The following is a 17,633-nucleotide window of genomic DNA, read 5'->3' on the forward strand; positions in this document are numbered from 1 at the left end:
ACGTTTTGAAAAGTATTAGTCAGTGGTCCCTTTTTATATAGGGCTTCAGCAGACTGAGCATATCAGCAGGCACAATAACAAGGTTCAACACTTAGAACAAAATTTGTTATCTCAGAATTTTGAACCTAAAAAATCACTCTTGCCACTCCTTCAGCATCAACACTACCATGGACTATATCAAGAAACCTGTTAAATGTTGCAATAGAGTACAACACCTCATCCAGCAACTCATGAACATTAGATGCACCAAGGAAGTTGTGGCGAGACATGAATCTGATGATGCATCAACAGAGATCAATTGAGAAGAGTTTTGCACAAAGAACAAAACGTTTCTTTGATTATCTCCAAGATTCCTGACATTTATGACTGTATCAAGTATGATCTACAAAAACTAACAAACTCTGCAGTTTGACTATGCTGAGTAGCTGTACATGAATCATAAGAATTTGGTAGACATGAAAAAAGAAGAAACAGCAGGAGTTTTCTAGACATTTTATATTGATCAGTTATACGATTAATCACTGTAAATGTAATTTGTTTAAATTTTTGAAAAGTTTATAAAAAATTTAATTCAGTTTGATTAACATAATTAAACTGAAATATCTCTTCTGAATAAGAATTTTCACAATATTCATTAGAGAAAAATTTTCTTAAATTTTGAAGGAAATTTGCCAAAACTCTTAGTAGTTCTGAATTGAAAATAGTCCTAATATGAACCGTCAAGGTGAGTAAAGTTTAGATCTCACCAGTGTTAAAATTAACTTCACCATAGGTTTATAAATTGAATATGGGCTTTAAAATGGATGTTGTGTGTGATACTTGCAGCCTATTAAACAATTGAGCTGTTGGTGCTTATAAACTTGACTTAATCAAGGATTAAGTAATTTGGGATAATTCCCAAAAATTACATCTTAACAGCTACTAAGGCAAAAGGATGGTAAGCGTAAATAAACAGTCGATGCTCGTTAATGTTAAGTCCACAGACTTCTATGTCATAATGTCATTTTGGTGGTTATTCCTAAATCATTATATAGAATGAAGAAATTAATTTTTCTTTTGCTTTATTTATTTATTAACTCGTTCTTTGCCCTTGCTTAACTAGCTGTTGATATAAACAAATAAACGTTTGATTTACAATTATTATTGAGTTTATTTGTCACATGTATGATACAGGGTTTCGTGAATTATACTGCCATGGGCACATAAAAAAAATTATATCCAAAATAGAAAAGGTTGTGGTGCATGTTAGGTTTGAATTTATACAAAAAATTAGGTTTGAATTTTGAAAGATTTGGAATCATAAATTAGGTAGATCTTACTTGAGTTCAAGTCCAGTTTTACTTTGTGTGTCCCATTGACATTTATTCATCTTCCAATCATCCTTGTTGGTTTAGTGTGGATTTAATACTGGTAGTAGTAATCCTTGAAGATCTGAGAGTTCTGGTTGCCATCCAATATTAAAGTGGTCATCATCTAGTAAATGTCTATTCTGTTCTTTTACAAAAATCGAGATTCACCAATTTAACACAAATAATAAAATGTATGACTGTATTTAATAACTCAAATGTTGATTAACTTTGTGTTTTTTTAATAAATTTCTTGACGAAAAAGGTTCTTGTCATTCTCATATTAAGTCATCATTCAAGAGAATAAATTCCATTATTCTTAAGTCACCAGCTGATCTAAATTCACTTTATAACTCCAAGTGTTGTAAACTTACTTTGCATAACAATCTCCTTGTTTTTGATATTAAGATTTAATGTATTCTGTGGTATTTGGTCTAAAGAATTTACTTTATTTTGTCTGATGATTCAGTTTTACAATAGTTTATGTACGAGTATTTCTATCTTACTTGTATGATAATTTGTTTTATGTCAATGTTAACTCTAAAATAAGTTGCTAGTTTATCTTAATTTTAAAATTTATTGACTTATATTATATATATATATATATATATATATATATGTTTATTGTAAGTTATCAAAATTGTATGGGTGTATATTCTTCTTCTTTTGTATGGATTCCTGTGTGTGTGTGTGTGTGTGTGTGTGTGTGTGTGTGTGTGTGTGTGTGTGTGTGTGTGTGTGTGTGTGTGTGTGTGTGTTTATAAATCTTTTATATAAACAAACATAAAATAATATGAACTATTAACTTTTCAAAAAAATGTGTAATAGCTTGAAAATAAAGATAGTAAATAATTGTGTTTAGAGCAACTTTTATAAATATTTTATGGGGGAATTCAAGATTGTTAAATATATTTATAGTAAGTTACTTTTAAGGGTTTTAACCTAAAACTGTCAATAGTGAAACCTCAATATTTGTAAGATGGGCTTGGTGTCTTTGTAAGCTTGTTCTATAATTCATCAAAATCATAGTTTTCACACTTACCCTACCATGTTGTGTAATTTTTCTTATTTACAATAATATGCTACTCCATATTATTTCATAATCATAATTTTTGTAACCGTTTAGGGACATTTCATATGTGTAGAGTGGAAACATGTTTGTTGTTGAACTAAAATTCCAAGGTTAGCCCTTTCAACAAAAAATTTAACAAATTTTTTTTATGTAAAATTATTAGCAAAAACTTACATTGATAAGAATTACAAATAAAATGTATGCAGTTTTATGTAATAAAAGTAACATTTCAAAATTAATAAAAGGTTACCAAATCACCAAAAAGTAACCATTTCCTTGCGAAATTCAAACATAAATTATTGTTATCATTATTATTTATACATTGCAATTTGAAGAAAATGAGTTGGTCCCCAGGAATTGTGGTAGTTTTACTGAATGAATGATGGTTTATGGGAAAAAATTACAATCAAAACAATATTATAGTTTGTCTAAAAAATCTAATTTATTGAACACACAATAAAAAGCTAGCCACATTTATAAGGATTAAAAATATATGCAGTTTAGCTGAAATACAAGCTCTCAACTTGCATAAAATTATAAATTACAACTCAAAAATTATACAAATGACATTACATAACAAATATAAACAAACACTAAACTATCAGATTATAATGTTGTCTAATGCAAAACGTTTTCTAATTTTACATAACAGAAAAATTTTACACAACTTCAACAGAAAAATTATTTTTCTTATGAACAATGAAAAATTTCGTAAACTCGTACACGAGTCTTTTGCCACAACAGACACGCCATACAATAAAATCTGTATTTTGAATGACAAAGCACAAGCAGCAGAAAACGGGCGACTAGATTGTAGCCTTAGGTATGCAGAAGACAGTGGTACCAACATCAAACTTCAGAAAAAATTTTCAATTTCAATAATAAAGCCAGAAAATGGTTGCCATGACAATTGATTTTGAGTTTTTTCTAAAGTTTGTTTGTTTATGTAACCCTCAAGTATTTCATATCACAATACTTAGCATATCTTTCTGAGCATAATTGTAAATTAAGCTGTATTTGGATACCTTATTAACAGACCTTCTTCAATAAACTCGCCGTAAGTCTTTTGCCAGTGGGAGAACACATACAAAGGACTCACCGTGAGTCTTAGTTCTAGGGTTAAATAATTTATAAATGGATTTAATGATGTAAATAATAAACTAAGGTCAACATGTAGAATTAATTAGCAAGTACATTAATTTAAAGGAAGAACATTATTTTAATTAACCTCTATTATGATTATATGATATGATTATATGACCATATATGATATGACCTACACATTATAAACTTATGATTGATGAAAGATCATATAACTTTTCATGATAATACTTTTATCTACAGTATTTGTTTAAGATTTTTAACCCAAAAAAACTTTAATTTTAATTATATTAGTCTAAGAGCCCGCGACGCCCAGGCATTCGTTATTTCATAAAAGCTGACAACTTGTCAGTATACGAGTACTATACAGGTATAAACGTACCTTGAGTATGTATACGTATCAGCTGTATATATAATATTATTATACGCATAACCATTCACACTAATATGTATTGAAACAAACGTTCGGAGTATAAGACAGCTGATGCGCAGTAAAAGATCGCAGTAGACATTATGTACTATCTCACTCGCACCCGCTTGTATGTATATCTCTCGCGCTCGCACCTAGAGTAACTTTTGAGGTGCCTGGCTGCATGAAGGAACCATAGAAAGTGTCTGGGAACTGAGAAAACATCTTTTTATAGTTCCCCTAATAACATATACAAATATCAGGTTTTATAATATGACGAAAGTACTATTTTTATTAATCGTACTTTAGGGGTGCCTGGCAGGGGGTTGAAACTATACTAAGTGTCCGGCATCGCACATGCAGCTTTCTATCGTTGTTTAATGTTGAAATGTATAAAAACTGAGCTTTACACTATTACGAATTTAAACTGATTTCACTCACATTTACTACCTGTTACCTGCCGAAGCCACCGCGACCCAGGCTCCATATTCAAGGTACGTTTATACCTGTATAGTACTCGTATACTGACAAGTTGTTAGCTTTTATGAAATAACGAATGTCTGGGCGTCGCAGGCTCTTGCTCTATATGTTTATGAAATGACACAAACCAAATATTCATACAAATTACATTTCAGAATAAAACAATTAATATCAACAGGTAACGATATGTTTAACAATCCATTAATCATTGGGACACTACAATCTAAGTTTCTGAAGGGAAACATTTACAGATTTGAGCAAGTTTCTATTTAAGTTTTAAACGTGTTAAAAGCGGAGCCAGCAGCTGACTAGTGTTCCATCTTAATTTTGATTTTCTATTAAATAAGAATTATAGTAAATTTTGGGAGAATTATGTCACATCTTAATTTAATGATCTTTTTGAAAACATTACAAATGTAAAATCTAGTTCTACATTTCCTAATATATCTTCTTTCTGTAAAAACTTGTTTTTATGTTATATATCATGTTATATATATATATATATATATATATATATATATATATATATATATATATATATAGGTTAAGTTATATTATGATATTCCTGAATATCATTAAGTATGTTTTTCTTGGAGTTATTTTATAACTAAATGTTTCTAAACAAACAACAAAATACACTTTGAACATAATGAATTTGATTGTTTCAAAAGTTAAATTTGAAAGAAGAGTTCTTGGAACTTCAAATGAATTCATTAACTGAATTCACCCCACACATACGAGTATATGATGAGCACTTTTATATCAGTAAGTGTTGTTTTTATGCCGTAATCATTTATTTCAAATTACGATACACCCAAAGTTATCAAGTTATCACACATATTTTTAATAAAAGATAGGTAAAAATTCAAATAAAAAATTAATTTTAAAATATAACAGGAAAATTGTATGACTAACTTTGTATACTTTAGTAAATTTGTTTTCATTCAAGAAATAGAATTTGTGATTGATTTCATGTGATATTTTTCTGTTTACATTATTATATATTTTATGGTTTAAATACAAGTGTTGAAGTTAGACAGAGTTGAGGTTGACCAAAACACATTGGTTCTCCCCAGGAGACTCCATTATCATCAAGAGCTATGTGCTGTAACACTGCTGGGGGTGGCAGTGTTGTAAACATACACTATGGGCTTACATCATAATTATGTAAATATTAAACTGCCAACTAATAATTTTTTATCGTAAAAACTAAAAGATTAATGATCGCAAAAGCTAGAATTTATGTATGTTTGGTTGGGAGAAATGTTTAAAATAAAAATTCATGCACTCTTTCTATATTATTAACCTTCCAGATTACAGGGTCTTCTTGTAATATTAATAATAACTAATATATAAAGTATTTTGTATAATTTTGTTTCACAATAAACTATGCTTTCAGACTGTGTAATTATAAAATTTTAGTAAAGTTCTTGTTTTATAAAAAAAAGAAATTGTGATACAAGTAGTATCGACATATTTTTTAGGTAATTCATACGTCTACAATTAGGAATAGCCAAATTGCATGAAATTTTGTTCCGAAAACAAATATATAATGTTGTAAAGTTTGTATTGGTAAATTGTTTTTGATGTTTCCTTACTTGTGGTAGTTATATACTTTCTTATAACAAATCAGATAATTAGAATACATTAGCATTTACTTTATAATTTTTGTTATGTATCTAAGTGACAATGAACGATGCAACAACAGCTGTGCGCATTTTGCTGGGAACAACAGCTGATGCAAATGGTCTAAAATAATGTTCAGTACTGACCAAGAGAATCACAAGACAAAAAAACACTGGATTTCAAAGAATGTAGGTATAATGTGATTTGATTAGTAATAGCGCCAGTACAATGGATTTAAGGAATGAATATTTATCGTCAAAGATTTTTACAGTTGTAGTTATCTGTGTATCAAATATATTGACGATGGGTGCTTTAAGGTTTAAAAGATTTTTTTTATTTTTGTACGGATATTTTAGTCATCTAAAACTATATTTTATTTACTTATTTGGTATCAATTGAAAGCTTTTAGTCTTTTGCGGATATGAAATACATCTATCCGACTATAGAGCTCTACACCCATAGACTTCCAAGTTCCAGTGTTACAAGAGTATTTTTGTTTAGTTTAAAACAGCTGATTACTAAAACATGTATTGCCCATTCTCTATCCAATAACCAACTTCATACCAAATGTTAATTTTGGTTACTGTAACCGCAAATATAACTGTTATCATCAGAGTGTGGTAACAATGTGTATACTCTTAAGTACACAAACTGTTATTGAAGCGAGCTTTTAAAAGACCGGCCAATATTAATTTGGGTACATCTCATCATGAAGATGGTAAACTTATTACCTATGTATATGTATGATACAATTATGTGTATGATTTTAGAAACATTAATTTGAAAATTAAAATTAGTCTCTACTATATAAGCAGATGTAGAAGAAGTAGAATGTATTTATTTCCTAAAAGTACAATAAATAAATATACGTAATTCATTTTACAAAAGCAAAATATAATATTCATAACAAGATCTCATTACACATTTCTCGTAAAAAATAAAAGTATTTCAATATATTGTTTTAAATTTCTTTAACACGTTCATGATGCCGGCTTTTTTACCAGACTTTTTTATTACCCATAGAATTTTTCACTACTAATGACAAGAAACTGTAATCGTTTTATTTTACATTAAACATGTAAGTATAACAATAAATATATATGTATATAGGCTTTACAATTTTGTACAAAAAATATTTAAATATGTTTTTTCAATTTTTCTTCGTGTACCCCAAGGAGTACCTAAAGAATTCATTTACCTTAAAAACTATGCAATCATGCACCTGACGAAGTACACAATAGTCTAAGTATTTATTTAAGCACGGGATCATATTTAACAAGCCTCCAAAACAGGCAACCAATAAAAACGCAATAAGGAATGCACAGCAATATGTATATACCCCATCAGGCACACAACACGCTTTACGAAAGGCTGGTGTGTACCAGATCGGGTACATGAAGGAAGATTGCATGTACCTGATGGTGTACACGTCGTCATGAACGTGTTAACTTATTAATATGAATTTTCTGATTGATTCTTTCGCCAAGATGAATTACTAACTATTTAATGCATTCCGCTCTATCTACAACAAACCCATTCTATCTACACATTTACCCATTCCACAAAATCCCTGTTAAATAAGACAATCAGCCCAGTTATATTCCAGATTATTATCAAAAATAACTTTTTTCTTCAAATTAAAATTTATATACTTTTCTGCACTCAAAAGCATATTATTATTGATAAACTGCCATTGAATTGCCTTAAGATCGTTTTGCATTGCTGACTGAACCAGATCCCAACTTCTACAAACATAGTAAAGTGCCATGTCATCGACAAACTATGTAACTTTACCTTGAAATTTAGCATTATATTGATCATTTACATACATTATGAACAGTGTTTGTTTCTACCACAGAACCTTGAGGAACCCCTTGTTTTATTACACCCATTTCATTGAAGCACGAATTTACTTTTACACATTGTTTCCTTTCCAGTAAATATAGCTACAAAATCCCTTGACCACTTTTATAGTTTGTGTAATAAAATACCATGATCAAAGGTGTTTAACGATTTTCTTATATTTAAAAATTAACACTGACACAGGCTTTATATTATTTATTAGATAATATGTTAAAAAATTACAATTTGTGTATTTTTATACATCCAGTAAATCTATAATTGAGTGGCCAAGACGCAGAATGGCCTAACCACAAAAAATGGGATTTGAGATATTCAAAGGTAAAATTAAAAAATTTCTAATTTTTTCTGTTGAGAGGAAGGTTGATTTTTTGTTGCATTATTCCTATAAAGATTGTAGAAATGTTGCAGGAGGATCTGATGGTGAAATATGTTACCGAAATAGGCCTACTCTAAAAATAAAAATTGAAATGAGTAGTCCATTCTGATTTTTCATTGTTGTGTGTTATTCCATTTTGTTATTTATGTTAATCAATTCTGCTTTTATACAACATTGGGTAAGTCCGTTTAAGTATGTAGCTTAGTCTGGTCTGCTTTTAATGTATAATCCATCAAGACTTTAAATTTAAAAAAAATAATAAATGAATAAGCTTGCACTGTTACTTAAACACTTATTTTACTATGTGAGAGTTTACAAGTAAAATACTCATAAATACACTGTAACTTTTAGAAAGGTTTGTTGAGTAAAATTACTCATCATCCTCCTCTTCCTCAACTCTAGGAGAGGTATGCTTTTTTGGACTATGAAAACTGATGTTAAAGTGTTTACTAAAAGTGTCAGTAAAAACAAAGGGTGATACTGTTTTTTTGGATTCTTTACCGTACTTACTCCTATATACAATATTGCATTTATCAACCCAGGAGGAAAGACTCTTTGTTTGGATTATGTATTCTTGTGTAATATCTAGGAATTTTGTTAATTAACTCAGTTATATTATAAAAATCATCTTCTGACCTTTTGTTTCTTGGAAACAGTTTTCCTCTGGCTTCTAGCTTGCTTGATAACACCTTTTTCTGAACTTTCTTTTAAAGCACAATCTAAATGATCAGCAGACACCTGTAATAGATTTTGGAAGTGGTTTTTATAGTCCCACGCATTGATACTTGATCTTCCAAGTAACAATTACAAGACATTGTTATGGTTACAAAAGGTATAACACCTTAAGTTCGTTATACCTTTTGTAACCATACGATGGTAAATGTCCGAAATCCTGTTATCCTGTCAAACCTTCCATTGTCAACAACAAACTTTAAACAAAGAACAATGACATGTTTTTTCTCTCCTTGATGAGCCATGTACATAAGCATTTTTTTTCATTCCAAGTTGTGAGAGTTTTATAAAAATGTTCAAATATTTGCAGGTGTCGTTCATCGGAAATGTTCTGATAATATTTAAAAAGGCAGGAACAATTGCTTACATTTCATTGTTTTACTTTTAATTTGTGGATAAATACTCTTCACAGCTGATGCATGCTCTTTTTGCTTTATTATGCTTCTATTGGTCTGGGCCAGCTAAAACAACTATATTATTTTTTACAACCCCAGACTGGGAATCCACACTGATGTCTAAAGTTTTAGCTGCTTCGGTTGTTACACCAGGTAAGTTGGGTGTAATCCCAGACTGGGCATCTACACCTTCAATTTTTGCCATTTTAGTAGCATTAGTGCTGGTAATAGGTAAATTGGGAGTATGACATAAGCCAGCTTTAGTAGTACCAGGAGCCATAAATTGGGTATCAGAAATTGGCTGAGCTATTAACTGGTGCAGTTGTTTAAAACTTTCAAAAATGTGTTACATTTAGGCCTATTGAAACAATCATGTACATAAAAATTGGGATCTTCATCCATATCATCAGTTGCACTTTCCTCAGATGTGCTCATTTTTAGTTCTTGCCTAATAAGGTCACTATCACAGTTAATCAATACATTTTTACTGTGGTTGCCCATTTTACACAACACTATTTCCACACAAACTAAACAGTACAATCACAGGTAAACATATCCAGCTGGTATAAACTCACAGTTTCATAGTCAGGAAACAGCTGATTTCTCAAATCTCAACAAACACCTTAAAACTATTGAAGTGACAGAAAAAAGTAAAATAAAAAGAAACTGAAGTCATAGGTTGGTTATATAAAAAACTGAACAATAATTCATTGGTTTTTAATGTACTAAATAACTGGACAATATTGAAACTGAGGGGTACTAATTCAGTGCCTTGACCATGTCCAAGCGCTCAATAAGCACTCCCTAGGTGTGATGTCAGAACTCAGGGAGGTGCTTATTCCAAGGGGTATGAAGGTAGCGTCCCCTCCTTAGCTTGATGCTCTAGAACTATAGCTATTTCCTCAATTAGAAGAGGATGAACCACCAAAATTCATTTGGCAGGAAGATGGTGCACCACCTCACTGGCATAACTCAGTACATGATTTGTTGAACGTCACTGTACCAGACCGCTAGATTGGCCACAAGGGGCTAATGATAGAGCTTGTTTAGCATAGCCTCCATGTTCACCCGACCTGATGCCATGTGTTTTCTACCTTTAGGGATTTTTAGAGGATTGTGTGTATGTACCTCCACTACCAGCTGACCTAACCAACTTAAGAAACAGGATTGAAGCAATTTTTGCAATAATCACTCCAAACATGTTGATCAGTGTTTGGGAAGTACTGGGCTATTGACTTGATGTGTGCTGTGTGACGAATGAAACTCAAATAGTAAGCTTGTAGCTATAACTATTTGAGTTGCTCTGTAATTTAATATATTAATTATACGTTTTGTATAATAAATATAAAAAACATAAATCTACGATATTTATTTATGAACACCTGGTATTATGCCTGTTATTACCTTTGATTGGCACTCACAAAGAAATCCCAAAAAAAGTTAATAACCTTTGAAAACAAAATACTAAGAAGAATTTTTGGACCAGTTCAAGAAGGAGACATATGGCGGATCAGGAAGAACAGAGAATTAAGAGAAATATACCAAGATCCCGATGTGATTGCACTGATCAGGAGTAATAGAATGAGATGGATGGGCAATGTTGCCCGTAGGGGAGAAGATAAAATGATAAAGAAGGTGTGGCGAGGGGAACCAGAGGGAGTGAGGCCATTGGGCAGACCTAGGATGCGATGGAGAGATCAGGTGGAGAAGGATTTAAGAACGATTGGCGCTACACTGGAAGTGGCTCAAGATAGAGGAAGTTGGAGAGACATTGTTGGCGAGGTCAAAAACCATCTGGGTTTCGAGTGGCCACAGGAGTAAGTAAGTAAGTAAGTAAGTATTACCTTTGATTGTATTAGTTACAGAGGAGATGAATAGTTCATATGGATGATATGTGCTAAGGTCTGGGAGATTATTTCAGTTAGTTCTGAGGTCCGACACTAGGGCAGCACCATATAACTTTGATTGTCACTGTTCAAATATTTACTATCTGAGCTGAATGAGCCTGCAAATAATCTAAAGAGGGCAGTTCCAGCATTCACTTTTTCTGTACCCCAAGTTATAGCAGTGGATGAGTCATCTCTTATATATTTGCTACAGCTATCAATATAATTTCCTACAGCTTAATAAGGCACTTTTAAAGAATAGTAGAGTTTTTATAATTAAGATGATTTTGACTAGTGAAATAAATACACAGTTTTAAAAACATCTCATTTTATTAAACATATTTACAAAGAAAAAATATCGCAACATAGTTGCATTGAAATGTGGTTGACAGTTTGTACACATACCAACTCAATTCTACCACTGTAAAGTGATATCAAATACCAAAACCTACAGATCTTCTACAGCAAGGCTGTACAATTGGTTGTTTGCTCACAGTTACAAGTTTTCCTACTTTATTTAAAATTTCTCAGTTAATAAATTTACCTCAAACACATAAAATATATTTAAATGTCTCTGAGCACATTTAAAATTCGTAAAAGCATTTATTTTCATAACAGCAAGGAATGTTGATAAATACTACTTAGACATCTTTAAGATTTTACTTCACACAGAATTTTTGTTTTTAAGGATACAGAATGTATGTATGTATACAACTTTAATAAATTGTTGAATTTTAGAAATTTTAAAGATAATGGTTATAGGAACAGATTTCTCACAAATAAAAACAACGGTGTTAAATAATTGAACCTATATCATAAAATACATATATAGTATTGAAATAAAAAAGTAAATAAAAATAAATCTTAAAAGGAATGAAAATATCAAAAGCAAAAACAGATTAATTCAAGATTTCTGAAAAAAATGGAAGCACTATAAGTAGTAAAACTTAACTCTTCAATAAACACCTAAATTAAATAACCAGAAAAAATACAATAAAAAATTTCACTGTTTTCTCAAATATTATAGAGTACTATTCATGAACTGTTATAGATGCTTAGTTCATTGCATATATTATTTCATTAAAATAATTGAATATCAAATTATTTAACTCCATACTTAAAGTAAAACTTGTATTTGTTGAGCACTGCATCGAATCAATATAATATTCTCAGTTTGGTCATAGTGTCATGTATAATCACAAACACGAGGTACACAACTGTTGCATAGAGCTGCTCACGACTTGCCACCGAAGCCTCCCATCAGGTTACTGAGTCCGCCCGCAGCACCTGCAGCACCTTGCTGCAACTGTCGCATCATGTTCTGCAGCCCGGACATGCCACCTGTGCAATCATTCATCTCTCTTGTACAATCTGTCATAGTCTACTACCGTCAAACTCCAGAAACTAAATATTCCAGATCAAATATAAAATATCTGTATAAAACTATATAAGGTCTGTACTACTACTCCTAATACTTGACAAGTGTAAATTCACAACAACAAAAAACTCCCAATAGAAGTGAGATGTTTAACTATTTAGGGGGTTATGATAAATAAAGTAAAGTGATTTAATTTTTTTGTGATGTTTGATATTCAAAAGTATCTATATATATATAAATGCGAATGTTTGTTTGTATGTTCTGTTATAACTCTGGAACCAATGCACGAAACATCGTGAAATTTTGTACAGTGATTCTACACGTTTCTGGAAGTAACATAGGCATACTTTTAGAGAGGTGGCTGTTTAAATAGTTTATTTAATTAATTTTTTAATTATAAATCGTTGTTGATGTTAGAGTGTTTTATATTGGATCCGACAGACTGCGCTACGACACATAATACAAAGCGAACTGATACTTAACAGCTGTTAATACTTTCAGCTGAAGTTCATCAAAGAGGCAGAAACATTTGTTTACATTTAAAATTTAGAAAATTTTTATTGTAAAGTGCTTGATCAGTAGTGTAATGCAGGTTGCATAGAAGACGTCATTGCCTAATTTTAAATTCAGATTGCACCAATGATCAATAAACTATCTAATGCAATGAAAATACTATTAAACGCTATTATGAAAACAACCTCATGAAAAGCGTGCGAAGCCGCTGGAAACAGCTAGTTCTTAAATATAATGGTATTAAAACATGATAGGCTTCCAAAGGAGTTGTTACTCAGGGATCTAAACCTGTGTGTTACTATAATCCCAGCCTAAAGAATCATGATAACACCCAAACTGAGCCTTATGGAAGTTAAGTGTAGTGAAGTTGAAGATTAATATTATAATTTGAAAACACAAAGAGTTGGAAAACAAAATTGTCTAATAAATGCGTTTTAGTAAAATACATGAGCAAATTGAATTGAATTTGAATATTATTTAATTTAATATCAGATAGTAAAATAGTAATGATATGGATCAAAGATGTGGTTTAACCTAGTTCAATAATAAATATCTGTACATACATAATAGATAATGACAATCGATAAAATTAATCTAGTTATGCTGCTTTGTGTAGTAGTAATCTGCCAGTTGGACTACTCAGTACATGTCACATTAATACAGATAATATAAGTAAATTAATATTGTCTTAATCTGTATTGACTGTCACTGACTCATTTTGAGTACAAGTATTGCCTTTGTTTCTACCACATATTAAATATCAGGTAATATTTGTAAATAGGACACCAATATAATTCCATTGCATTAACCTCTCTCCCGATCGAATTACTGTGACGCGCTTTTGGGGCTACTGGACTGAATTAAATCGGCCGCTCTGCCGCGAGGGGACACTTATTCGCGTTTTTACTAAGTCAATAACTTTATTTTAATAAAACTATTATGTTTTGTACATCGTTACAGAGATGATTAAATCCTCTATAATAACGTTGTATTTATTAAAATAATAACGTGATCAATTTCGCTATCTCGCAAACACCTTGAACCTGCCATGTATGAAGTACAGAACCAAGAGTAAAGACTGCGAAAAGAACTAACGAAATGATTTCAGTAAATAAGTGGTTATAAAAAGTCCCAAATAGTTCATAAAATTACGTAAGATAGCAGCACCAGTCAGAAAGAATTGTCCTACTAGATCACCGACAATGAAGTAATCAATGAACCGTCTCAAATTATTAATCCTAGATAGCGTCCCTAGTCATAAAACTATGAATAAACAAGGCAACAATGACACTGCCAATAGATATTTCCAGTATTAGTTTCCCAAACAATCGTATGATAGCAGCACAAAGCAGAGGGTTGATAAAGCAGTTGGAGGGGATTGGAGGCGTTTGGACTTTAGCGCCAGGCGCCCTGCCGAGGCGTTTCGAGGCGTTTGCCCGGCCTACCACATTTTATGTTAGTTTAATGCTTAAAGACTTTTTCATTTGTGGGAAATAAATTAGCTGAATTATTTATTTAGTCTGAATCTTTGTTTTAAAAATATAAATGTTCTAGCCTATATTTTTTAGCAAATTTAAGATTATAATTTGTAACAAACAAAGTGAATTATTTTATCTTCAGATTAGTAACTGTATATTTCAATAGAATTCTAGTGAAAAGGCATCAATAAACCAAATGGATATTTTAATTTCACCGTAAGAATTACATCTCTTCAAATCACATTTCAATATAATTCACATATGATGAAAATGTCAATGTAAACTCACCCATTTGATGAAGCACTCTCGGATCCATCATCTTTGCCATTTGTTGATTAAGCTTCGCCATTTGTGCCTGATTAACATTCTTTGCCATGTCACCGCCCTTAAAGAGTCCTTTGATTCCTCCCATCTTCTTGACAACTCCAGCAAACTTGGTATACTGTGAGATGAGATCCTTGACCTCCTTCTCTGTGACGCCAGAGCCTTGGGCCACTCTTACAATGCGGCCAGTTTGTTTGGTGAACAGCTTGGCTCCATCTCGGTGGTCTAGCTCTATCGACAAAATAACTTACTTCTTATTTTGACAATAAAGATCTCTACAGAACATTTATTATTATATTGTTATAAACCAATGACAGTAACTAGCTTAGTTTTCAACCAAATAGATATTTAAGTATGATGAAAGTTAATTTTTAAGTTTTATTAAAGGCTTCACTCTAGTTCTCAGGTTTGCTATCTGTTAGCTGGAGCCTGACATAGTACTACCTGTGTAATCCCTGACGTCAAGTTGTAAATTATAATCTATTCTTTAGTATTATGTTTTACCAAAATACAAGAAAATGTACACTATCTACACATAAATAACAAAATATAATGTATGAAACCTTATAAGTAATTTTGAGACGCAACTCCCCAAGTGACAAGATCAGAAATTTCTGATCATTTATACAAATTTAATTAATGTAAATAAAAGTTGTTTGACAGGTATTTGGTCTTCCGATCATATGTTAGTTTGGTTATTTAAAAAATATGTGACAGATAGGGCCAAATACAAAATAATTGAGTCGTAAAATGTAAGCTCTATGGTATAATGGTAGCACATTCACCCGGCAAGTGAGAAATCCGGGTTTGAGTCCCAGCGGAGCAAGTACTTTTTGTGATTCAATGTTTATTGAAATGATATATATATATATATATATATATATATATATATATATATATAAATAAGCTATAAAAAAAGTAAATTAATCATCTAAACTACAGTTTTTATACTATGTATGATCTTAAATGTGATATACATTATATATAAACACAGCAATGGTTTTATGTCTGTAAATATTTTCAGATATAAATCATGCAACTTAATGAAACCTTTATAATTGCTTTCACAATAATTTCCCTAAGTGTCATATATCATTAAAAAGAAACAAAACTAAATTCATATGGCCAAATTTAGAAGAAAATGAAACATTAACAATTATATTAACGGAAAAAGGCACAAATTTGAATAGACTTCTATTATAGTGATCTATTCTTTCTATGATACATATACTTTTTAATAAACAACATTTTAACAAAGAGGGTGTTAGCAAATTTAAGGTGAGCGTCTCTGTAAAGTTCTGATTCAGAAGTCCCTTCCAGAACTAGAACATTTTTAACTCAAATCAATAACCCTCCTGACTGTATGTTGTAAGTTGCTTGAAAGGATGCTGTTCAATAGAACTTCATTTATTGTCAATGCTAGCATTTTTTTTACACGTTGGCTTCAAACTAGGTTGTAGTTACTGTGGTCTTGTTCAGGCTCTTAACAACTCTACAACACTAATTATTAAAACTGAACTACAGTCAGTGTTATGTTTAGTTCTTTATTAAGTGCATGTTTTAGAGTTAGTGAAGTTGACACGCAACATGGTGGTTGTGATTCCTGAAATAGGCGTGTCACAACGCTCAGGTATGATTTGTTCATTTTAACATAGTTTGTATTTATGTGTTAGGTTAGTTATTTACCTAAAGAAGAGATCAGATTGCAGATCTTGAAACGTAGTGTTACTGATCTTTTGTTTCACTGAATGATGGCAAATGTCCGTAAAAATCCTGTTTCCTTCACAATAATTACTTAGTTTTGAACCCAACAATACAATACAAGAGATGAATTTCCTACATGGTTAATAGATTGATTTATTAACATATTACACAATAATTTCCATATATACTCTGAAATAACAAAATTATAACTAAAAAATGACTAGCTCTACAATCTACGTCATGGTCGTTAATTTGGTTTTGGACGTGCCCATCCTTAGTTTCAAAGGGGTGAATTCAGACTCAAAATAACGAATTATGTCACTTTCCATGTAATTTATTCATTGACAAGAACAAAATACTTCTGATTGTTGTTGATAATAAAAGCAATTGTAACAGCATAACTTACCTGCATCATTCATACTGTCCATTATTGTCATAAGTTTTTTCAATCTTGCCATTGATTCCTGCTCACTTCCTTTGGACATAAAATCTTGGCTAAAGCCAGGAATCATTCCCTGTAAAGACCATTTAGTAATTATAATAGTCTTAGTTGTACAAGATGATGGGTATGTTTGGTGTACTCCATACTCATATTTTTAAATAAATATTTGAAAGTAAACATTCACATGATCACACAATTACTAAGACAAAATACAATTATTATGAATAGACAACTTAATGAAACTTTGTCTTTGTAAATACAACTTTACTGGTATAATCTATAAAACAAAACCATTTAAATATAAATTTTGTTTTAATTTTAATTGTTTTGTATCAAACCGACCTTGAATATAGTAAATTAAGTAACCAATCAATGAAAGATCCTTTTACAGTTCTGTAGCAACTGAAATTTTGTAGGCCTTAGATCCCTGATATTGGGAAATATATACAAGAATATTTACACAAGAAATATATACTTCCAAAAACTAATATATCACTATTGCAATTTA

General features: G+C 31.0%; 1 protein-coding gene across 1 annotated transcript in view; it reads right to left on the reverse strand.

The window, feature by feature from the left end:
* Window positions 1-11,597: 11,597 nt before the first annotated feature.
* LOC124360391 (signal recognition particle 54 kDa protein) overlaps window positions 11,598-17,633 on the reverse strand; it is a 30,429-nt gene continuing 24,393 nt past the window's right edge. Inside the window, exons 7-9 of the mRNA XM_046813991.1 lie at window positions 17,090-17,198; window positions 14,944-15,210; window positions 11,598-12,627 (exon numbers count right to left, since the gene is read on the reverse strand). Of these exons, the coding sequence (XP_046669947.1) occupies window positions 12,521-12,627; window positions 14,944-15,210; window positions 17,090-17,198 (483 nt within the window). The 3' untranslated portion in view covers window positions 11,598-12,520. The remainder of the gene's footprint in view (window positions 12,628-14,943; window positions 15,211-17,089; window positions 17,199-17,633) is intronic.

This window comes from Homalodisca vitripennis, chromosome 4 (genome assembly GCF_021130785.1).
Source record: "Homalodisca vitripennis isolate AUS2020 chromosome 4, UT_GWSS_2.1, whole genome shotgun sequence".
Classification (NCBI taxonomy): Eukaryota; Metazoa; Arthropoda; class Insecta; order Hemiptera; family Cicadellidae; genus Homalodisca; species Homalodisca vitripennis.